Here is a 25,057-nt window from a genome sequence, read left to right as displayed (position 1 = left end):
ATAAATATAACTGCAAGTATAGAAAACTCTTGGAACAACCTCATGTTAATCAGGATCAAATGCTGGAATGGTTAAGAAGAGGTGAATTTAAACAAAATGATGAAAGGTTAATATTGGTCGCCCAAGATAGTGGACTACATAGGGTCTATATTAGTACATCGAAGTATTACTACTTCGAATGTACTAATATCGAACCCTTTGCATCGAAAGCTGAAAATAGCGAAGCTGCAGAATATCGAATACTTTCCTAGGGAAAGTATTCGGTGGTCCGTTTCTGCAGCTTCGCTATTTCCTCAACTGTGGAGCGAAGGTTACGGACCGGGTTAAGGTAAGTGTGCGAATGAAGGTGAGTGTGCGATAGGGACCTTAGGGTTAGGTAGCGGGTAATGAGTGCGAGGTAGTTACGGACCTTAGGGTTAGGGTTGGGTTAAGGTAAGTGAATAGCTAGTAGTGTATGTATGGTTTTAGTGTAGGGTTTTGTGAAGTGTATGTGTGTGGATTATGTATTTTGTTGTGCTTGTGCTGTGTGTATGTTTGTTGGAACAGCAAATTTTTTCCCTGGGAAAATATTCGCTGTTCTGAGTGTTCAATGTTGTGGTGTTTCGAGTGAAATGGTTCGATATTAGAACATTCAATATAGTAATACTTCGATGTTCTAACATAGACCCGACTACATACACATTGGTTTACAAAGTCAATTGACCACGTGGGAGAAACAGACAAATGTAGGTTTTGTAAAACAGAACTGGAAACAGTCACACATCTTGTTGCTGGTCGTGATATACTAATGGCAGAAGACCTATACAGTGAAAGACATAATAATGTGGCAAGACTGACGCATTAGGGATTGTGCAAATATTATAATACTGAAGTAGCTGAAAAACACTGGAAACATGAGCCACAAAGCATTACAGAAAATGAAGTTTATACCACATGGGACTGCCCACTACCAACAGTTCAAAAAATAGATGCGATAAAACCAGATATAGCAGTCCATGAAAAGAAGACAAAAATAACATTGATCACTGAAATAGGCAGAAACAAGGGCAATGTGGAAGAAGGATACCCAGACAGTTCCAACAGTAGTTAGAGCAATGGGTCTTAACAAAACAGAATTTACAGTCGTACTTAGGTATATCTGTTACCGATACATGTAACTCCATAAAAATAGGCACATACAGGTGCTGCGAACAGCACTTCTGGCTAACATGAAAGACTGAAACAATACTAATTTCATGAACTTTAATCATACTTTGACTTAGGAATGGGTCCATTCCTGTCATGATATTAGAAACCCAAAAGACTTGGAGAAATTAAAAAAAAAGCGATGGATTTGTTGCACATCTGCAAAAAGAACAGTTGTGTAAAATCTTACCATAATTGTAGATGCCCTTCTCTTCACTGTTGCAGTATGCCTTACAATAGGGATCCCCTGCCAAGGGCAGCCTGATGTCTGGCCAGTATACCAAAGCCTTTAATTTGCTAAGGGTATGCCATATGCCACACAATGCTCCTCGCATAGCGTAGGGCATAAACATGACATCCAGACATACCATCCTCAGAACTGAGAGCCCCAGCAGGAACATCAGTCCAAGGAATAGAGAGGTAACATGCACATCCAGAAGGGAAAAGAGCCAGGGGAGGAGGGAGGGAGTGAATACTGCAACAGTGAGAAGGACAGCTACCTTTATGGTAAGAATTTACACAACTGTACTAGCAATATTCCTTACAATAGGGAGAGAACAAAAGCTCGGGAAGAAGAGAGGGAGGAGAAAGAACCAGCAGAGCCCACTAGGAACCCATGAAGAATGGCGCTAGCAAAACCAGCTCTACCCCTGGATATCACATCCAAGTTACAGTGTTTGTTAAAAGCATGCACAGAAGTCCAGGTAGCTGCCTCAAGAATAGAGTTAGTATCTAAACCCTTGAAAAAAAGCACCAGAAGAAGCCAAAGCCCTAGCAGAATAATCCTTAACAGAAGGAAGGCTCTTCCATGAAAATAACAACAAAAAGAAATGGTAGATATCCATGAAGAAATAGTTTGCCTGGAAACAGCCAATCCTAACAATCTCGGATTAAAGAAAAAAAAGTTGATTGATTTGCAAAAAGTTTTGGTCTTATCTAAATAAAATCTGAGTTGTCTATGCACATCTAAATTGCAAAACCTTCTTACTAGCAGATTGCAGAGAAGAGAAAAAAGTGGGCAAATTAATAATATACTGATTAAGAGACAACTCATTCACTACTTTGGGCATAAAAGAAGGATTAATATGAAGGGACACCCCGTCCTTATGAAAAACTAAAAAAGGAGAAGCAGCCATAAGGGCTTGAAGCTCAGACATCCGTCTGACAGACGTATGGGCCAACAGAAGAACGGTCTTCCAAGAACAATGCTACAAGGAAGCTGAAGCCACAGATGCAAAAGGAGCCTGGGTCAATTTCTCCAAAACAAAATTAAGATCCCAAGAAGGACAGCCAGGCTTCCTGTGAGGTCTAATATGAAGGATGCCTTTAAGAAACTGTTCAGCCTCAAATCTAGAGGCTAAAGGGGGTGTTCAAGGTACACTAGTAGAAACAGCTGACAAGTGGGCTTAGAAGAATATGCCAACCCAGCATTCAGCAGTTCACACAGGAAAGAGAGAATAAAATGAATATCCACAGAAAGTGGATCCAGGTTATGAGAAAGATAACAAACAGAAAACCTCTTCCATTTGGATAAGCAGGATTTCCTAGTAGTGGGTTTCCTGGCCTCCAGCACGCCCCTAAGCACGTCCTCAGAAAAAAAGGTATCTATATGGAATCCAAATCCTATCACCTGCAGTATCAGTTGAAGAGTGGAAAGGTGGGGATGGATGTGAGATCCCTTGTCTTGTGTGAGTAGGTCCACCCTGTGAGGTAACGTGTGATGACTGTCCTTGCAGAAGAAGAGGGAACCAATACTGTCTGGGCCAAAGGGGAGTCACCAGTATGATTTTGGGAGCATCCTGCTTTACCTTAAACAGGACTTTTAGAATGACAGGAAGGCATAAACAAACTTCCACTTCCAGGAAAAAAGAGAGGGTGTCCACCTTCCAGGCTAAAGGACATGGAGCTCTGGCACAAAAACGAGGAAGCTGTCTGTTTAAAGGGGAGGCAAATATATCTACTTGAGGAGTACCCCACTTGTGAACAATGTCCAGAAATGCATCCCTGTGAAGCAACCACTTGTGGGACTGTGATATGGACCTGCTCAGAGTCTGCCACAATGTTCTGACCTGAGGAAATGTAAACTACCTGAAGCATCACTTGATACTGGACAACTTGCTTCCACAATTGAAATGCTAAGCTGCAAAGGAGATAAGATCTTGTCCCTCCTTGCTTGTTGACATACCACATCACTGTGATATTGTCTGTAGGTACCTTGAAGGGCCCCAGAGTGAAGAGGATGAAATGCTTGAAGGGTCAGCAGAAGAGCTCTCATCTCTTTGACACCGATTTGTTGAAGCGACTTTTAGACAGCAGAAGGAAGCCCCCATCCCATGTCTGAAGTGTTGGTGAACAACTCCTGAGAGGGGGAGTGGAGTTCGAAAAGGAAGCCCTGGATTGAGTGACAACTGGCAAATCCACCACTGAATTTCCAGCTTGAGGCATGGAAGAAGGGGGAGACTATGAAAGCTAGAGGATAAGAGTGCTGAACCCAAACTGACTTTAGAAACCACTGAAGCTTTCTCATGTGGCATTTGGCAAAAGGGAGCATAAGAATGGTGGAGGCCATGAAACCCAGATCTCTCAGAAATCCCCTGGCTAAAAATGAGGCCAGAGGAAGAAGGGATTGAAAGAAAGCAATGACAGCTAAGGCCTTGGGAAGACGCAGAGATGCTAGCATTGGAACAGTCCGGATCCTGCAAACCAGAAAAACAATCCTGTGAAGGAGTCAGGAAGGACTTCTGGAAATTGATAGTGAACCCCAGACTTCTCATGAAAGAAATGGCAAAGTGAAGATGCTGCAGTAGGATGTCTGGAGAGGAGGCCTGAAAAAGTAGGTTGTCTAGGGAGGGAAAGACCTATAACCCACTAAGCCTGCAAAAAGGAATCACAGGAGTGAGGCATTTGGTGAATACCCTTGGGGCAACAGAGAGGCCAAAGAGCAAAGCAGAGAACAAAAAATACCAGGAAGCAACAAAGAAATGTAAAACCTTTCTGAAAAGGGGATGAATAGGGATGTGAATATAAGCATCCTTGAGGTCCAGAGAAACTAGAAAAGCATGAGGAAGCAGCAGAGGAAACCAAGTCTGAAAGGACAACATCCAAAAGGAAGGGACCTTCAAAAAGATGTTCAGGTAGGAGAGATCCAAAATGGGTCTCCAAGTGCCCCTTTATTGGGGGCCAAGAACATTCTGGAATAAAACCCTTTCCCCCTTTGAGAAACTGAAACTTCCTGAATGGTTCAATGAGTCAAGAGACCCTGAAGCACCTCTGGAAAATGGCTAACTGTTCCTGAAGGGGTTGAGGAATGCCCATGAAAGGGGGAAAATATTTCCAGACCATGTAGTACCCTTGGCGAATAATGGAAAGAACCCAGGAATCTTAAGTAATCTTTAACCAAACAATAAGGGACAGGGAAAGATGAAGAGGATAGTCAGACAACACCTGGTTTGTCAAAAGGGAGATTTCTGGGCTAAAGCAATCTTAGAAGCCTTCGCAAAAGGAGCTTTTCTACCACCCTTCTTATGTTTGGGGGAGGGTGAGACTGCCTAAGAAAGTACAGTTGTGTACACTTACCATAAATGTAAATGTTCGAGTGTATTCCCTATTGCAGTCATCACACTTGGGTTATCTGCCTGCAGGTAGCCCTCAGTCGGCCTGAATACCAGAGTCTTGGGATTTCTGCATCGGATGCCGTTGCCTCTTCCATGACGTCAGGACATCAGGGGTATAAAACATGCAGGCAATGCCATTACATCAGTTTTTCTTGCCCCAGATGTCAGGAGCCCCCAAAATAGGGAGCAATTACATGGTATGGAACACCTCCAGTAAAAAGTAAACATCATAACCATAAGATATGGCCAAAAAGAGAATACGCAGAAAGTCTAGAAAAGTCAGGGGGCTGGAGGGAGGGTAACCTGGACTGCAACAGTGAATACACTTGAACATCTACATTTATGGTAAGTGTACACAACTGTACTATGTTCTTCGTGCTTCACTGTTGCAGTCATCACACTAGGGTCGATTCCCAAAGCTGAGTAAGGGTGGAGGCAGTCAAGAAGTATTATGGCTGACTAGCAGGCCTTGTAAGACTGCTGTGGCAAATCCAGTTCTGGATTTAGAAAGGACAGATAAGTGGCAATGCTTGGTGAAGGTGTGTACATAACTCTAGGTTGCAGCTTCCAGGATGTCCCTGGTAAGGACTCCCCTGAGAAATGTTGTAGAAGTTGAGGTAGCCCTAGTGGAATGAGTTCTGATCCCCTGTGGGGTAGGTTTTTCCATGGTGTTAGTAGCAGAAAAGAATGCAGTGTGCTATCCACTTTGAAATGGTTTGCTTTGAAATGGCCTTGCCCTCTGCCCTTGTAGGAAAGCTGACTAGCAGCTGGTCAGATTTTCTGAAAGGCTTAGTCCTGTCAAGGCAGAACCTGAGCTGTCTGTGCACGTCCAAGGAGTGCAGGATCCTCCTCCCTTTATTCTGAGGGTCAGAGAAAAAGGTTGGTAAATGGATGGATTAGTTTAAGGCCACACTTGATGCCACCTTGGGCATAAATGATGGGCTAGTCCTAATGAAGACCCTGTCAGCCTGGAAAATAATGAAGGGTGCCACAGCCATTAGTGCCTGTAACCCCGACACTCTTCTTGCTGAAGTGATGGCTAGAAGTAAGGCTGTTTTCCAAGAGAGGAATTTTAACTCTGCTTTAGCAGCAGGTTCAAAAGGGGGAAGTGTGAGCTTCTCTAGTACAAAGAAAAGGTCCCAGGCAGGGGTGGGACCTCTCCTCGGGGGTCTTAAATTGTTAGCTCCTCTCAGGAACTGTTTGATCAGAGGGTGAGAAAAGAGCGGTGGCTCCGTATTGTAATGAGCAGAGATGGCCAAGGCATGAATCTTAACTGATGTGAAGGAAAGGCCTTTGTGGAGCAGCTCTGTTAGGTAATCCAGAATTTGAGATAAGGAGGGCACGGCTGTGCCCCTTCCTAGATACTGGCTCCAAGAACATATCTTTTCCACTTTTCTGAATACGATTTCCTAGTACTAGGCCTTCTGGCCTCAAGGATGATGTCCAGCACCTGTTAGCTTAGGGTTGCTGGTGTTGTGTTCAGGGAAAAAAACAGGCTGCAAGGTTCAGTGTTTGCAGCTGAGGATGCAAAATCTGTCCCTCCTGCTTAAACAGCAAGAAGGGGGTCTGATGCAGGCGCCAGGGTGACACTGCTGTCAGACTGCGTAGGAGTGGGTACCAGTGCTGGCAAGGCCAGTCTGGGGCAATAAGGACTGTCCTTGGTCTGTCCTGCTTGATCTTGAGTAGTACTTTTGAGAGGAGGGGAAGAGGGGGAAAGTCATAAATTGATAGGAATCCCATCTGGGAAGTTGTGTGCAAGTTTGCTCCCAGGAATACAATCTTTTGGCTGGGCACCAGATGTGATTTCTTTTCGTTGATGGTGTACCCCAGAGAAGTTAAAAGTCTCTTTATGAATGCCAGGTGCTGAAGTAGCAATTCCTGACTATTCGCCTGAATCAGGCCATCGTCCAAGTATGGGTAAATTTGAATATTTCTCTGCCTGCAGCATGCAATGGCAGGAGCCAGGCACTTTGTGAATAACCTGGGTGCAGTAGATAAGCCAAAGGGCAAGTGCAAAGAATTGAAAGTGAATAGAGCCTGCCCTGAAACGTAGATATTTCCTGCAAGATTCCCTTGTGGGGATGTGCAGTTAAGCTTCTTTTAAGTCTATGGTGGCTAACCAGGAGTCCTTGGCTAGCATAGGAAGCAGCTGTTGTAATGTAAGCCTTTTGAATTTTGGGACCACCAGGGAGGTGTTGAGAATGGACAGATCCAAGACAGAGCGCCATGAGCTCTCTTTTCTGGGCACCAGGAACAGTCTGGAATAGAAACCCTGTTCCCTTTGCTCAATTGTAACAGATTGAATAACCCTGATACTGAGAAGAGAAAGTACTTGCTTTTCCGCCTCTGCCCAATGGTTTGGAGGAAGGTCTGGCGCCCTGTTTGGGGTTGGCAGTGACTGGAAGTAGAATCTGTATCCCTGGGATACAATGCTTAGGACCCATTGGTCTTGGGTAATGGACATCCCATATTTTAGCATGCACGGTGAGTTTTCCTCCTAGGGGTGGAAGTACTTGGGCACGGCTGGGAAGAACGATAGACAAGTCACTGTGAACTTTTCCATAAGGGGGTGGCTTACCACTCCCGGTTTTAGAGGTGGGAGCACTCCATTGGTTACATCTATGCATACCCTGAGACTGTAGTCTTGGTGGTCTGTTGCCCCTGGGTTTGGACTGAGGAGGGCTGGGAGGGACTGGAAAAACAGTTTTTAGAAGGCCAATGTCTACTGAATCTAGGTGGCTGTACCTGTAAGAAATCTGTAACAGCTTGCATAGATTTAGCTTTTCCTCCATCTTTTTAAGAACTTCTTCTGCTTTTGTGTCAAACAAGCGTCCCTGGTTCAATGGAGCATCTAGCAATTTTGCTTTGACATGGTCTGGCAGGATTTGTTTCTTCAGCCATGCATGTTTTCTCAGTACAGACCCAGTGACAGCAGCCCTGCAAGATGCTTCTAAGGCATCAAAACCACCCTGCATAATATGTTTACTAACTTGGTTTGCAGAATGCATTAACTCTTGTAACTCTTTATTCTCTGCACAATCTGGAAGAAACAACATTTTTTTGTTTAATTAGTTCCATGATATGCTGCTGATACATCAACAATTTAAAGCCCTTATGGCAAGAGTTGCAGAAGTGTATACCTTCTTACCCCATCTGTCTAAAGCTCTAGAATCCCTGGTGACACAGTAAGAATGAAAATCTCTATGAGATATTTGCTTTCCACAGGCAAGACAATTATTAACTTTTTCTGACATTGGTTAGAGCAAGAAAAAAGGATCCCCAACGGGGTACTTATCTTTCCGAAGACTTCAGGTCTGAAACTCGAAAAAAATAAAAATTTCAGGAGGCGGACGACCGGCACTTGCAAACTGCTTCAGCTTCGGACATTGCACGGCAAGAAAAACTGATGTAATGGCATCGGCTGCATGTTTTATACTTCTGACGTCATGGAAGAGGTGATGGCATCTGACACAGAAATCCCACAACTCTGGTATTCGGGCCGACTGAGGGCTACCTGCATGCAGATAACCCAAGTGTGATGACTGCAACAGTGAAACATGAAGAACATCAAAGGGTGGCTTATTAGGGTAATTCCTTTAGCACTTAGGTACAGAAGAAACAAAAATATATTTTAAATGCTGTAAGGACTTACCCTTTTCCTGTAGGGACCTAAACAATTTTGCAGCAGCAGCACCAAACAGATGCTTGTTATCCAGAGGAGCATCCATCAACTTAGCCTTAACATCATCAAGCAAAGGTTAAAGCTGAAGCCAGGAATACCGCTGCAACTCAGAACCAAAAGCAGCAGTCCAAGAAGAAGCATCTGCTGCATCATAACTGCATTTACTTGAACGGCGAGCCACCTGGGAAGAAGTCCTTAACAAGGAGAGAGCAACAACCTGACAAGCCTGAGACACAAGACACAAATATATCTTATCATATGGGTCTGATAGTTAACAGCCCTAAAAGCAAGGGTAGCCCAGATATACACCTTCTTACCCAGTCTTTCCATGGTTTTACTGTCTTTATCAGAAGTAAGCAACTTTGTAGAAGGCAGTAACTCTGATGGCTTGTCAGATGCCACAGACACCGCAGAAGAGTCAGCAGAGGGGCACTTATAAAGGGACTTCAAATCATCAGGCATTTTAAAACTTATCAGGCTTTTTGGAAACAGGGGGCTGGGAGTCAGGAGTCTGAGATGCAGAAGAAAAGGCATCCAACAAGAGGAACAGCAGAAGGCCTATGACAGTCATAATACCTCTTCTGAATCTCAGACACCTGGGCACAATCTCATTTGAAAAATTCCATCATTCTAGGAATTGTCTCTCTAAAAGAAATCCCCTCAAAAGGAGAGTCAGAACTAGTGGACTCCTGTTCCTCAGAACCATAGTCTAAATCAGAAGGAATCTGGAAAGAATAGTCAAGGGATTCCTCATCCAAATCATCCTCCTCCTCAGAGGAATCTTGTTCCCTAGGCCTCTTAAGAGGAGTAGAACAACAAGGGGGGAGGTGGAACAGAACCTCCTTGTGGAGGCTTCAAAGTAATAAAGGCATTAAAAACAAACCTTGAGTGAAACTCTGCCATTCACTCTGACGGTCCTTAAGAAAATGAGAAACTTGTTTATTTTTTGTTTCTTCTTTAAAGGGATATCAGCCTTGTAAAACTTAAAAGAATCACACCCTGTATGACACTGTATACCCCCTCCCTATCCAAAGTTTGAGGAACACCCCTAGACCCTTCAGTAATAATCAGCTGCGGTTCCCTCTGAACATCCGAAGTGGAAGTCTGCAAGGCCTCCAGGGACATATGTGAAGCCAGATCTCTGCTGGCCTCTGAAGTGGTCACAGCACAGAAATTCAACAAAGGAGCCTTGAGAGACATCTGACGGAAGCGGCACAGCCGAAGAATCAGACCTAGCATTATTGGCCTTCTTCTTTGTAGACGGCTGACCCTTGGAGTGGGATGTTCCTTCCATGGTATCTTTTGCCAAAAGCTTAAGATGCTGGTTTTATAAATATGTGGCCAAAGAGGAAAGCAGACTATGCAGAGTCTTTGGGATGAAAGCTTGACAAGCAGAACAGGGATACATGGTCGTGGGAAGCAACTAGACAAAATAAACACTGCTCATAATGATTTTTATGGGGAATCTGTCTCCCGTTCTGACATTTACCTTTTTCTGGATGATATGAACCCCAAAAGTGACACAAACAAAGGGAAAAAAAAGATAAGAACAAAACCCTCACTGGGGCACTTACCTGAAAAATGGCTTGGTGAACCAGCAGACAAAGCAAGCGTTCAGACCGATGATCGAAGACGGCATTTGCACTGCCAGTAAAGAAGTTCTGAGGATGGTACATCAGGACATTACCTTTATACCCTACGCTGCACATGGGGAGCATACGCGTGACATATGCCGTATCCTTAGCAACCTAAAGGCTTTGGTACACTGTCCAGACATTGGGCCGCCCTTGGCAGGGGATCCCTTTTGTAAGGAATACTGCAACAGTGAAATGGATGGACATCAAATGGCATCAGAAATGCCCAGTCTGAGGACCTAAATATTGTCTGTGACAATACATGGTTCTCATTATTCCGTATGTCTGTGTCTCAAAGATTATCCCATCTCTGGAACACGCTTCCCATCCATGTGAAGCAAAGGTCGTCATTAACCATACTCAAATGTAACTTGGACCAAAGGATGGGAAATCACAAATTTACCCTGGTTTCCTCCCACTTCCTGGGTATATCCTGCGGCTGGATTGGACACTCTAAATTGGTTTTGTGTGTGTGTGTGTGTGTGTGTGTGTGTGTGTGTGTGTGTGTGTGTGTGTCTTCTGTGGAAGGCTGGGCACCGGGATGACAACTCAACACCGTACAATTTCACTGTCAATCATTCTGTGGACTGTTGTTCCACTGTGACTACCCCTAACTGGAAAAGCCAAAAGTAGAAGACAACAACCTTGGTTTGTGAAGACTAGATATGTACAAGCCTATGTTATTACCATAAAATACTTTGGGGTACTGACACAACAGCAATATTTTAGTAAATCTGGGGTAAGCTTGGCTAGGGTTAAAATGGTTCTTGGGTCAGAAGCCTAGTAACCATCTCTGAAACTATGAAATGTTTATGACTCCTCACATGAATCCCAGTTTCAAAGTGCATTTCTAGCTCCATCAAAACCATGGTTCCTAAAAAATCAAGCAGAAAAGATAAGAAAATAATATAAAGTAAAAGAACTAATATCTCATTTTAAAAATGAAACTGTAGAGCCCATTAAGGTGCGTGTCCAAGGCTGTTTTTTTTTTTTTTTTTTTTTTTTTTTACAATTGTAAGACACCATCCACTTATTTCAAGCAAAGGATTCAGATAAACTGAAATAACAAAATGCAGTATTAACATATCTATACAAAACAAGCTTCTTAAGAGAATTGATGGATATCTACTGAACTGAAAATACTTTATAACTGCTCAAAGCTGACAATGTACTCAATATATCATCTTTATTCCAAAAAAGAAAAGAATGTACTACAGTCAATATATTAAAATGCACAATGAATGTGTGTACTTATCCAGCTGAAAACTAGATGAATCAGCTGTGCTGCAAAACCAAATGTACCAGAGGTATAGAATAATGGGAACCAAGCAGTCTACCTCCATATGTCAGTCATGAAATATCAACTCTGCTTGCATAATTTACAAGTACTGAATTAAGAGAACTGCTTGGATGCCAATGGTGCACTGCTTATTGTATTTGTTTTGCAGTTTTGTGTCATTTTTATCACCTTTACTTATTTATTTGATGTTTGTTAACTGGGTACGTCAACTGGTCCAAGGACCCTTTTCAGCCATGACCCGAGCCCACATGGTAGTAACAAAGTACAAACAAAATGCATACAGATTACAATAAATTGCTGACAGATTACAAAAACGGAAGTAGAATAAAATGCATACAGATAAAATACTTTATAAAGCTGTACATATAGTATGATGCAAGTTGATTAATATAGACTAAACTACTGTAGTAGCTACAGAGGACTAATGAACTAAAGGCCATAAAGACCCTGGAAAGGAAAAAGGAAAGCGGTTAACCCACTAGTGGCAATCATCTTCTGCATGGCCACGTGTAGATGATAGATTCAAACAGGGGCACTAACAGACCAGAAAAATATTTGCTTGTTCATCTATCTTAACCAGCTGACATCCTTCTTATTTTCTAAATAGTCACTGCCTAGGTCTGCACTATTTTGACAAAAACATTTTTCATATCCATATTGTCTAAAGTACTGAATACAGCCTTTCAGAATGCATGCAGTATGAAGAACTGTATGATACCTTAAATGTTACAAGTAATTAACGTTACAAGTAATTACATTTCTTTTCATCTGAAGATGGACACTTACCTGGTACAAAAAAGTTATCTGCCTTTGTGTCAAACCAGTGAAACTCAAGGTGAAACCCAAGGCGGGCAGCTTTCAAGGTAACCAAAATCACCAAGTACACAACAGAGATAGTTCCTGCAAATAAATTTAACAGTTAACTATGAAGTCCTCAGAATAAGTCTGATACACATTCTTATAAGTGAGTTACTCTGGATTATATACACATGTGCAACTTAGAATGATGGTTAATGCACATAATACACAGATTCAAGTACAAAAGTAACATAATGAAAATTCCAGTATTCACCATATTACTTGATATTTGCAAGGAGCTGGCCCTCCACAGTGGGAAAAATCCAACACAGTATTTGGATCATAGAAGAATGTCAAAGCTAGACAGGCTTAGTAACAAAGCAAAGGGATCATTAGGCAGAATCATGCAACACAGTCATGAAGTGGAAAAGCAAAGCTATTGTTGTTATTAAAGGTATACATTGAGGCTCAGTTGGCAATGCCACATATGTGCAGCAAACACATTTTTGAAACAAGTACTAGAACAACAACTCTGAAACTAGCATCTGTTCAAGACAGAATGACCCATGACAGCAAAAGTCAAAGGGATGCTAACCAGACAATGCAAGTGTTAATACAGTAAGTAATCTACTTGGAAAAACTATGTTTGGCAACCATTAGACTCTCTTGGCAGGATCAAAGAGCCACATGCCTTAATTTCCCAGACTCATGCACCTATCAAGGGTAATCTTTTAAGGAACATCCAAGGTATGGAGAGCTCTCTACCCTTTGGATTATTCTCAATGATAGAAGACAGAAAGGTAAATCGACTGGTTGAGCAAAAGATTCAAAACCATCTTCTGGAGAAAACATGGCTTAGTCCTAAACAGTATGTAATCCTTATGAAAATTTGACAATTTTCTCTGTGGGTGAAAGCCTACAGCTCTGACATTTGCCTGACAGATGCGAGGCCACCAAGAGACAAACTTCAAGTCCACAAAGCCAGTAGCTCAGAATGTGAACAGGTAAGCACAACAAAGAAAAACATCAAGTCCTAAGAAGGAGAAGGCCTCTTTACCTGTAGAAAGAAATGAAAGTCATCCATCTGAAGCAGTTAAAGTGACGTGCATAGGGTCACAGCTCTGAACTTCACAGTGTTGTGATAAGTCCAGATGGCAGAATGTGGAATAGTTGAGGACCAAACTGAAAAACTGCCTAAGATAAAACAGACCTGCATGCTCACAGACTGTAAGAGAAGGGGATATGACACTGAATAAAGCACAGAGGAGTTCGCTGGTTACGTTCTGTGTCTCATAGCTAACGGCTGCACGGTTCAGTCCTTATTTCTGGTCACTGTATCTGTGAAGTTTGCATGTTTTCCTTGTATCTTTGTGGATTTTCTCTAAATACTCTGCTTTCTTCAGCCCTCTCAAAAACATATCAGGTGATTGTTTTCTCTAATGTACCCATATTGCATTCGCCCTTGCCCTTCTGGCCCGGGTCATGGTAAGAAAGGCTTCATGGTGGCTTGTTCACACACCTTAACAAATAAATACATTTTAAAAAATAACAGCTGAATTCCTTGCAAAAGGTTCCATGGAAGCCTCCAGTACTCTGAAATGGTCTCAACAGAATAGGGGGGGGTCCAAGCCTAAAGAAAGGTGATGATCACTATGTCAGACATTAGGCATGTCCACAATCAGAAAGAGAAGCAACTCTGGGGATGCTGGGTTAGGAAGCATCTGATAACTCAATCTCTTGGGCCACCATGGCACATTAATGATGAACTCGTCTGCCTTAGAATTTGTGATTATCAAAGCGATGGAGGAATATGGTGGAAGAGCATAATACTATCACTCTGTTCCATTCTCAGAAGAAAGCATCTACTGCTCACTTTTTCCACCCTGTTCAAAGAAGCTAAACTTGAGAAGAAAAGCATTCTTCCTCATGATTCAACTGCACTGTGAACTGCTAACAGAAAATGTCTTAATCAATGGCTAAATTCAAAGCCCACAAGGTTTCCTAACAAAGGAGTTAGGAGCATGTCTACCACACCATGCTTGTTTATCTTATTTTTCAAACACCTTAACTGAATTATCACTTGTGACATGGGAAGTTTTACATTTATACAAAAGTAACTGAAGTATATTAACAAATTAACAATAACAAACATACTTCACATATATTGCTATATATCATATAACATATGCAACATTATATAAATTATTCAGTTCCTGCCCCTTTTTTTAAACAAGAAATATCTTTATTAAACCATCACTTACAACACAGGCAATCATTCATTTTCTAAATATCTCCATTCCAGTTATTTTATCTCTTGTTACTATACTCACTACTTCTAATAGAGTTGGTTTACATTTTGATTTCCATTTTCTAGTAAATGATTTTTTGGCAGCCACCATTATTAGACACAGCAAGGACTTACCATGTCAATTCCGATTCTGTATCACAGCTCAGAAACATCATCCCCCTCATCACACCAATCCGCCTACCCAGAATCTCTGACACTGAACTCTGCAGGGAATACTTACAATTCACCAATTCACCACACTCTCAGAAAATATGTTCCCAATTAGCTATTTCTTCTCTGTCACACCTCCAACATTTGTTGTCTGCCCGAAGAAAAATTCTCTGGAGTCTACTTGAGGTATAAAAATATCCATGTAAACATTTCCAAGAAAAAAGTCTTAAATCTTCTAGATTTTGTTGCATATTTGGGAGACATATATATATCCTCCCATTGCTTCTTTGTGAATTGCTCATCCAATCTCTCTTCTCAATCCATTCTAACCTCCTCTGATTGATTCTTATAGTTATCATGCAACATTTTATATGCTAAACTATTTATTCCTTTTTTAATGGCAACTTCTGTTCTAGATTCTACTAAAAACTCTACCAGTGCTGGTCTTTCATTTAGGATGCCCCTATTTCTTTATCTCTGCCTATATTCTGATATCAATCCTTGATAGGGAAGGCAATCTCTAACTTGCAGTCGAAATAAATTCTTGGCCTCTTCCAATTCTATTACCTTTCACTCTCTAGTTATTTGCTCCCAATACCTTGGTTCTTTTGTCAGTTTTCTCCAATACATGCAAGACCCCTCTTGCCTATTGTCTTTATCTCTAATTGCAGTCATCCCTATCAGCAAAATGTCCTTTCTCCATTCCTGTGTTGGCTTGGTTCTTAGAATACTTTCTGCATATAATATTCTGCATGATTATTGTTATTCTCCTTAAAGGTTTGCATCCAAAATCCCAGTCTCTCCTTGTTTGTTGAGCCCACCCCAGTTCCACATTATCCTTTTCCACTTTGAATTATAGTTTTCTGCTTGTGCTATGTATAGGAGCCTTAACTGTATAGCTCAGCTCTATGTTCAGCTAGTGAACTGCAAAATAAGTGAACACCAAAACAGCAAAATGTAAACACCAAACGGGAAAATTAGCGAATTAGAAAATCAACGAAAAAACACATCTAAGTCGGCCAGCAATCAGGAAGTAATGTGATACATAAGTGAAGAGATACCTTTCAAATTTTCCATTTTCCCCACAGTAGTGTGATCAGAGTTGGTATATATAGTTAGGGGGATGCAGCCCCTCACACTGGTTGGTTATGTATGCGATGTTGGCTGACTATGCTCATTTGATGTTTTTTTTCATTGATTTTCTAGTTCACTGATTTTCCCATTTCTCTGTTTTGCAGTTCACTTATTTTATAATTTGGTAGCTGAACATAGAGCCTGTAGCTCTGAAATACCCCTTCAATCTGGGTAATCCCAATCTGCGCTTTTCTACTGGAAGAATCAGCTTATCCCACTTGGCTCTTGCCATCTTCCCGTCCCAAATAAAGTCCTTCAGCTCTTTATTAATGGCTATCCACAACTCCTCTGTCTGATAAAAATTTGGCTGAGCTGTGTACAAGACTAAAGGGACTACAAACATTTTGACTGCTTGTATCTTACTATCCATAGCCATATAACAAAGCTTCCATTTTCTCAATTTTTGCATTATCTTTTGTTTAGTCTCTTGCCACATATCCTTAGGTGTCACACCAGAAACATTTTTAATCCATACTCCTAAATACTTCATTTTATCATGCCTCCATAAATATGGATATTGCTGAACCAATTCGTGTGTGGGTACATCATTTACAGCTATAGCCTTTGTTTTAGCTTCATTAATTTTGTATCCCAAAAAGATTTGAAACTGTTTCAAAATGTTCTGCAACACTGTACTTTCTCTTTCTGGTTTTGTCAGGTATAAAATAATACCATCTGCAAATACAGCCAGCTTTTCTTAACTACCATACCAATTATATCCTTGAATTTCTGAGTCCTGTATTTTCTTTGCCAGTGGTTCTAAATATAATGCAAATAACAAAAGGGAATGAGGACACCTCTGCCTGGTTCCTCTGCTCAAGCAGAAATTATCAGAGAGGACCCCGCCCACTTTAATTTTCACCTCTGATCCCTCATATATCCTCCTAATCAACCTTAAAACTTTTTCAGGAAATGCAAATGCTTCCATTGCCCTGCTCATTAAGTCCCAGCTTACTCTGTCAAATGCTTTCTCTGCATCAAGACCCACCAACTGCAATAATATCTTCTTACATTCTACTTCACTCTGGATCATCAGTGTTCTGTTAATGTTGTCAAACGTTTGCTCCTTTCCAAAACGCCACAATGATACATATCTATCAATGTTGGCATTACTTTTGTCATTCTTTTAGCCATTATAGCCATGGACACTTTATAACTATGGTTTAGTACTGAAATGGGCCTGTATGAAGTTGGGTCTGATGAATTTTTACCCTCTTTAACACTACAGCTACCATGCTTTCTTCCAGGATGTTGGTATTTCTCCATCTCTTAAAATACTGTTAAACAAAACCTTCCAGATATTTATCAGTTATTTCCTACTAACTTCCAAACTTCCACAGGAATACCATCTATTCCTGGAGACTTTCCCGTAGATTAGTTATACAACACAATTTTTATCTCATCTCCTATCCTAACTTAGTAATTGAGCCTCATCTACCTCTATCCTTGGCATATTTAATTCTTCCATAAACATTTCCATTTGTCTTTTCCTGATTTCCAAATTTCTCTGCCTTATAGAGACTTCCACAGAATTTCTGAAATATTTCTAACACTTCCAGAGGATCTCTTGTTACCTTCCTTGTTAGAGGCTCCCTAAGCTTGGCAATAGTCTTTTTCTATATTCTGTTGCCTGAGGTGTTGTGCTAAAAGTTTTTGTGCTCTCCTGTTATCAAACAACAGTGGCTTAACAGCAATCTAAACTTGTGCATATTATCGAGGTGACCCCTTACTTTCTGCTTAGCATTCTGTAGTTGATCCTATTCTTGTTCTGTGAAATTTCCTCATTCTGCAATACTTTAAAATTTGTCAGTCACTTTCTTTTATTTCCACCCTATTTTTAAACTCCATCTTAATTTTATCCCACTCCCTAGCTATATTTTCGGAAGAAATGTCTATCGTCTCTAATAGCTCCCAAACAATTTCCACTACCCATTGATTAAATTCTTCTCATTTCAACAGATCAGTGTGAAAGTGCCAGTGTCTCATTTTTATTTATTTATTATTGGCACATGATCTAAAATAGTTATTGGGTGTGTATCAAGACATTCAATTAAATGCACATGCTCCTGTGAAATGTAAATTCTGTCTAATTTATCCCACTTTTTATATCTTGGGGAATGATATGTATCACATCTTCCATGCCAAATATTTTCATAAATTTCTTCAAAAATGTACTCCTTTGTTATATTTTCCCTTCTGCCCCCCGACACATCTTCACTATTGCAAATCACATTCCTATCCCCACCTATAAGTATCATTTTTTGCTGAAAACTGATTATTTCTCCCAGAATTTTCTTAAGCTCTATTATTTAAGTTTTAGGTGGAATATATATTGTGTATATATATCTTTTTTATCCTCTTTTATCACTACTGGAGCTCCTCTTTTGCTTTGTCCCAGACATTCCGCTGAATAACCATCCTGGAAACCTTTCTTTATCAAATTCACATGTTCAGTTTTAAGTGCATCTCCTGTAATATAGCTATTTGCACTCTACATTTTTAATATAGTTCACTACTCTTTCTTTTTTGTATTTATCTGTGAGACCACTGACATTTAAAGACATTACAGAAAGCATTACTGAATTAAAAAGTTAGTATTCCTACCTTTTATGTATAACACCTTTTTTGTTAAATGTCTGGCTCCTGCTTTTGTGTTACATGCATACACTGTTTGACAGGTTGAATTTTTATACAACTGTTTCTTGACAAATCCATTTTAGCCTATGTCACATCTTACAAAATGTTTTGTTTTATTGAAAGCCCTCAAAAAAATCAAATACCTCTCTAAAATCTATTAACTTAATACACAAAACTATGTTCCTCTTCAAATACTGAAGTTTTATCCTCCTAATAGGGAAAAAAGTCCCAAACTGGCAACCACACTCACAAACTTGAGTTAACTTAAAAGAAAGGTTAAACATGCTAAGATGCATGGTGCAGTCTGTGCTTCTACTAAGCGCTAATTGATTTTTTTTCTTTTCTTTATAGCTCTCCCAGCTGGGAAAAACCCTAAATGCGTTCAGAAAACATTATGTCCTAGCCAATTTCTCTTCTCAGTTTTTTCTTCAGCCACTCACTATCCACCAGCCTGTAGCCAATTTCTCTTTATCAGATTGTCTCCATGGAGACATGAGAACCAGGCAGCCAGTTTCTCTTTATCAGACTGTTTCCATGGAAACATGAAGACCACTGCAGAATTGCTACTAAGTATACATGCATTTGCTAAAAAAGCCTCATAATATTCAATATTCTTTTTCATTTACTTGCGTACTTTAAAAACTTGTTACTAAATGAATCTAAGGTCCTTAATCAAATCATTTCCCCATGCAAGGATAAGAAAATTTTTTTTTCTTTTTTCATGCACTTTTAACCAGGATTTGTTTCAATGCATTGCCTACATTTCTTAAAACTGAAAAAGAAGAGAAAAGGGAGAAAGAAAAAAAAAACAGCAGCACCTGTTTAGAACCCCCATTACACTTAAAAATAACTCAGAAATCTTTACTTTATAGCATACAAAGAAAACCATACAACACAAAAATAGTGCTAGTAAGAAACAAATGTCATTACCTACACTTAACCTTCTCCCTTCTCTTCCCTTCCCCAAGGCATTTTTGAACACTACTGACATGGAGTAGGGCATATGATTTAGAGTCCCCCCACTAGTCCAACAAATTCTGAAAAAGTCCAATATTTCCAGATTTTCTTGTTCTGTCATACTTCACACATAGAACTATTGCATTGTAATCCCACATTAAGCTACTGGTTTTATTATTGTTTATCTCCATCTCCCAAATCCTGTCTTTGCTTCATTTCCAATGTACTCTCAATTCTTCTAGTCAACTCCTGTGTTCCCTTCCTTCAGTCCAACATTTTCTGATGAAACACTGAAAAAAGTGTACAGTCTCTCTGTAGTCTTTATTACCAGATGAACAAGCAGAATCTTTCTGTTTCACATCTCACTTTTTTTGAACAAACTTTTGTATTTCGTCCATAGCATGTACTTCATCAAAAAATGATTTAGTACCTCCAGGGAAGAATGCTTTGAAGACAGCTGGGCACAGCAGTTTGAATCTCACACCTGTGTCTCCAAATTCCCTGAATAGTGGAGTAGATTTGTCTCTCCTGAGCCTGATGTACAATGAGTAATCTTTCTCCACAAACATTCGGCTGTCTCCCACTTTTAGCACTTTGTCCTTCGGCCACAGTTTTGTCAAAATCAACTCCTCCTGCTGGTAGGAGTGTATCTTTATCTTTAAAGGTCTAGACTGCTTTCTCATAGCCAGGTTTGGAGCATACACACAATGTGCCCTTTCAACTAACAACTCCTACTGTGGAATACCAGTCCAGTTGCTTATTTGTGTTTTCATAAAATTAATGCAGTCTGTTCCTTCTAGCTTCTCTGGTATAACTGAAAATCTCAGGTTTTCCCTATGTGCACTAATTCTATTATTTTTTGAAACATCTCTTCCTGAGCAGTCTTATATTCAGAAAGACTTTTCTTCAGTTCGGCCTTGGATTTTTTTCAGTTTTATTACCTCATCTGAATATTTGTTTAAAGCTTCTTTCATTGTTTCCATCCTTTTGTTGTTTGTGTTGATATACTCCATCAGTGTTTCATTTATTTTAGCCAGGTCTGTATGCAGCTCTCTTTTATCTTCCTGTAGGTTACTGGAATCCACGCCTGGAGGCTGTATTGCTTTTTGCTGAACATAGGTTCATAGGTAGGTACTAGGCTATTGGCCCTGGAGCCTATACAAGCCCAGCCAAAAAGGTACCCTGGCTTTTGCCACCCCAGAAAATTATTTTCCTGTGCCACTGTCGAGCAGAGCCACAGAGGTGATCCCCGGGATGAATTTCCTATTTCCCATCCAATCATCAAGATTTTTCTTGAAGAGTGCTAATGAGGAGCTTTGTTTGATATAGATAGGTAGTTTATTCCAGAGTATGGGAAGTCTCTGGGACAGGAATCTATCCCTCCGGCATGTTCTGTTTATTGTGGTGACAAGGTTTAGGTCCCTAGAGCGTGTAGCTCGGAGGGATTGGGATTTCTTTAAGTGGAGCATGTCCAACAACTCTGGGTTTGACATAGCTTTGTATGTTAGACAGAGATCACCTCGAGTAGGCGATATGCGATGGAGTAAAGCTGGAGTTTTCTGAGACGGCCTGCTTAGGGAATCTGTTTGAGGCCGATAATCCTCTTTGTGGGGTATTTTTGCGGCCTTTCCAGTTGTTGTAGATGTCTTGTGAGGTACATACCAAAAGGGGCGTTGTACTCTATAATGGGTTTAATGAGTGATGAGTAGAGGGGAACAATGACCTCTTTTTTTTTCTGGATGAGAAACGTTTTGTGATGAGGTGTGCCATGTAGAAGGATTTCCTGACTACTGTGGCGATGCTGATTATCAAAGGAGAGATTACTGTCCATCTGTGTCCCAAGGTCTCTTATCACACTTTCGGTGTTAAGTATACTACCGCCTATGTTGTAGTTCATGGGTACAGAGTTTTTACCAAAGGGGATGACAATGCACTTTTTGGCATTGAGCTTGAGGCCATGGCTTTGACACCAGGCATCTGTCTCAGTGAGGCCCTTCTGTAAAATGTCCACATCGTTAGCAGTTTCGATTATGGCTCCTAGTTAGCAGCCATCTGCAATCTTCATTAGCCAAAGACCTTCTGTGTTAGCCTGTACTTCAGAGAAGTAGATACCAAACAGGAGAGGACCCAGGACTGAACCCTGTGGTACTCCACTTGTCACTGGCCTGAAGTTGGATTTGGAGTCTGCTACTTTCACAGTGTGGGTTCTGCCAATAAACTAGTTGGCAACCCATCTTGTGACATAAGGATTTATACCTAGTTTAGTGAGTTTATCTATAATTCCAGAGTGGGGGATGGTGTCGAAAGCCTTGGCAAGATCTAGATAGGCTGTGTGAACCACCTTACCCTTATCTACGGCTTTGGTGACTGCTTCAAAGAAGTCTATCAGGTTTAGGAGACATGATCTGCCCTTTGCAAACCCGAACTGGGTGGGGTCCAGAGTTTGGAGATTACCAATGTCTTTGTTTATAAGTTCCATGATGATACGTTCCATGGCTTTGCAGACCAGGCTTGTCAGGCTAATGGGGTGGTAGTTCCCAGGGTCTGTGGTGGCTCCCCCCTTGTGGAGTGGGATAACCGTCGCTGTGCACCATTCAGCAGGCAAAAAGCCTGAGGTAAGGCTATGACTGAACATGGTACTTAGGTGGGGTGCCAGTTCGTTCTGTAGTTCGTTTAGAATGCAGCCTGGGATGTTGTCTGGTCCCATGGATGCTGTGTTCTTGGCTTTGGAGAGTGTGGTTTTTACCCTAGCAGCCGTGATTACAGGAACTTTGTATTCTTCTGGTATAGAGATGGGCTCTTTAGGGGGTGAGAGGGGGGTAAAGTTAGCACTGAACCTATCTGCCAGGATGTTGGCAATATCAGTTGAAGAACTTTCCATGGGCACTGTTTCTTCCTCTTTTTTTGGTAGCTGATTTTTTTTCCAGGTCCACTGTAATTATTTTCCTGGCATCCAGGGAGTGCACTTACTAGCCAGTTACTGAAATGTACCCATAAACACAAGTCTACTGACCTTCTCTGCTGTGTTTCTGTTTTCACAATGGGAATGCTAGAATTAAGCTGTTAATTAATGTGCACCCATCTTGGACATCCTATTTAAGTGCAACCTTGACAATTGGATGGGAGTCAGCGAAATCTCCCCAGGGGTGGCACCTATGTCTCTCATGGACAGGGGCAGTTGGTGAGTCAGTGTTAATCACTAATTTGGTCTGCCAACAATGACCCTCTAAACATGGTCATCTACGGAACAAGGGTATTACATGACTAGGCTTGTTAGGGCCCTACAGCCATTAGCCTAGTAACCTCCTATGAGCCTAATTAATGTCCAGGGGCCCCCAACATAACACTTGCTGGCAGGCACTCAAAATACTAACACTGGCTGTGCTAGCTGTAACTGGTTGATGTCTTGATTTATGAAATTTTAGGAAACAGTTGGAGTGGGAGACAGAGTTATTCACAGCTGACAGTGTTGGGGTTGTGAAAGGGCAGCTTGTTCGCTTAAGCAGAATGACATCTGACGAAGATTTATTTCAACAGGGAGCTAATTTCTTGAGGGATCTCTTTATCAAAAGTGGCTACCCACAGGAATTTTTCAATAAAATACTGGAGGAAGTGAATACCAAGAGAAAAGGCCCCTTTGCCCCTATATTAGGAAAGAAATTGAGTCTTGAAGCAGAAAGACACAACAAACAATATAATGATCAACATGGCGCAGGGCTTATAACTACGTTCAATGAGCATTCAGGACTTATAAGAAATATATTTACAAGAGAGTGGAAAGCTTTTTCGGAAATTTCTGATTTAGAGCATGTTTTTGATAAGGAATTAACTTTTACTTACCGCAAAGGAAAGAATATTAAGAACATATTAGAAAATGGTTATTACAACAATGCTGATAATAAGAGCGTTAGACCAAAGAAAGGTTTTTGATAAGGAATTAACTTTTACTTACCGCAAAGGAAAGAATATTAAGAACATATTAGAAAATGGTTATTACAACAATGCTGATAATAAGAGCGTTAGACCAAAGAAAGGTTTATTCAAGTGTGGCAAGTGTAGTTATTGCACACACCTGATTACTGGTTATTCTACCCACTTGCAGGCTAGAAACAAAACACTTTATTTAAACAGTTATGCCAATTGTGTCACAAAGGGTATTATATATATGGCAATTTGCAAAGAATGTACCTCATTTTATATTGGAAAAAGTGAGAGAAAACTTAAGCAAAGAATTTACGAACATCTGTATGATATAAGGGTAAAAAATGAGAAAAATGCTTTAAGGAAACACTCTATGAAATGTGTCACTTCAGGTTATCAACTTTTTGTTTTGGAAGTTGTGCCCACCAATCCGAGGGGAGGGATGTGGGAGACCCTGATTGAATACAGAGAACTGTACTGGCAACTGTTACTTGATGCCAGCAAAAACTTAGGGCTCAATGATATGGTGTCCCTGGCACCAGTGCTGAAACTAAGAGCTGCAAAACTCTAACGTTTTTAAATAATTTTATTTGGTTTTAATTATTTAATTATTGTATTTGTATGTATTTTATTAACATGTTCTATTAAATCAGTGAATGTTTACAAAAGTTATTTTTAAACCTATACATGAAATTTTAGACAATACTTGTAATATCAACTTATGTCACTAGATGGCACAATGTAAGGGATTAAATTGGGCTAGAGACTATATATGTTTAATATAAGATTCTACTTACTTTTAAAATGGTTTTAATGACTACAACTTTAAAGTTTTTAAACCACAGCAAGCTCATCCTATCTTATTCATTTTTAATGTGTTTTTATACGTATAGTCCTTTTATTTTAAATGTATTCACTTACATTGTTCAACCAGCACATCTACCTTTAAACTCTAATTGTTTTTAAATGTGAATGATTCATGATTGGACAGTTTGAAAGTGGTGTTTGTTATATAAGACAATGTTTTTCTAAAATGGATGTTAATACTGATGAAGTTCAAGACGAAAACGTTTGTATTCTAAGCGTTATTGTTCCATGTTACTTGGTGGCGTGTTTGTGAACATTCGTTTGGTCTCACTTGGAGAATAAAACGCTTTATCCCAGCCTGGACCAGATTCATTTGTGCCTGGAGGTGGTGGTGCTTTTTGTTTATTAGTTTTTATTTTCCACTACTTGCTCAGCGTTGTTTTTACATTGATATAGATAGGTAGTTTATTCCAGAGTATGGGAAGTCTCTGGGACAGGAATCTATCCCTCCGGCATGTTCTGTTTATTGTGGTGACAAGGTTTAGGTCCCTAGAGCGTGTAGCTCGGAGGGATTGGGATTTCTTTAAGTGGAGCATGTCCAACAACTCTGGGTTTGAAATAGCTTTGTATGTTAGGCAGAGATCAGCTCGAGTAGGCGATATGCGATGGAGTAAAGCTGGAGTTTTCTGAGACGGTCTGCTTAGGGAATCTGTTTGAGGCCGATAATCCTCTTTGTGGGGTATTTTTGCGGCCTTTCCAGTTGTTGTAGATGTCTTGTGAGGTACATACCAAAAGGGGCGTTGTACTCTATAATGGGTTTAATGAGTGATGAGTAGAGGGGAACAATGACCTCTTTTTTTTCTGGATGAGAAACGTTTTTTTGATGAGGTGTGCCATGTAGAAGGATTTCCTGACTACTGTGGCGATGCT

At 40.5% G+C, this 25,057-nt stretch overlaps 1 protein-coding gene across 5 annotated transcripts in view; it reads right to left on the bottom strand.

Annotated features, from left to right (window-relative positions):
* SLC38A9 (solute carrier family 38 member 9) overlaps window positions 1-25,057 on the bottom strand; it is a 1,477,321-nt gene that overhangs the window by 458,292 nt on the left and 993,972 nt on the right. For all 5 annotated transcript variants that reach the window (XM_044063918.1, XM_044063920.1, XM_044063923.1 and 2 more), the window contains one exon: window positions 12,202-12,315. In XM_044063918.1, the coding sequence (XP_043919853.1) occupies window positions 12,202-12,315 (114 nt within the window). The remainder of the gene's footprint in view (window positions 1-12,201; window positions 12,316-25,057) is intronic.

This window comes from Protopterus annectens, chromosome 2.part2 (genome assembly GCF_019279795.1).
Source record: "Protopterus annectens isolate FY-2018-M chromosome 2.part2, PAN1.0, whole genome shotgun sequence".
Lineage (NCBI taxonomy): Eukaryota > Metazoa > Chordata > Ceratodontiformes > Protopteridae > Protopterus > Protopterus annectens.
Note: the sequence above shows the minus strand (reverse complement) of the source record. Positions and strands in the feature narration are given on the sequence as shown.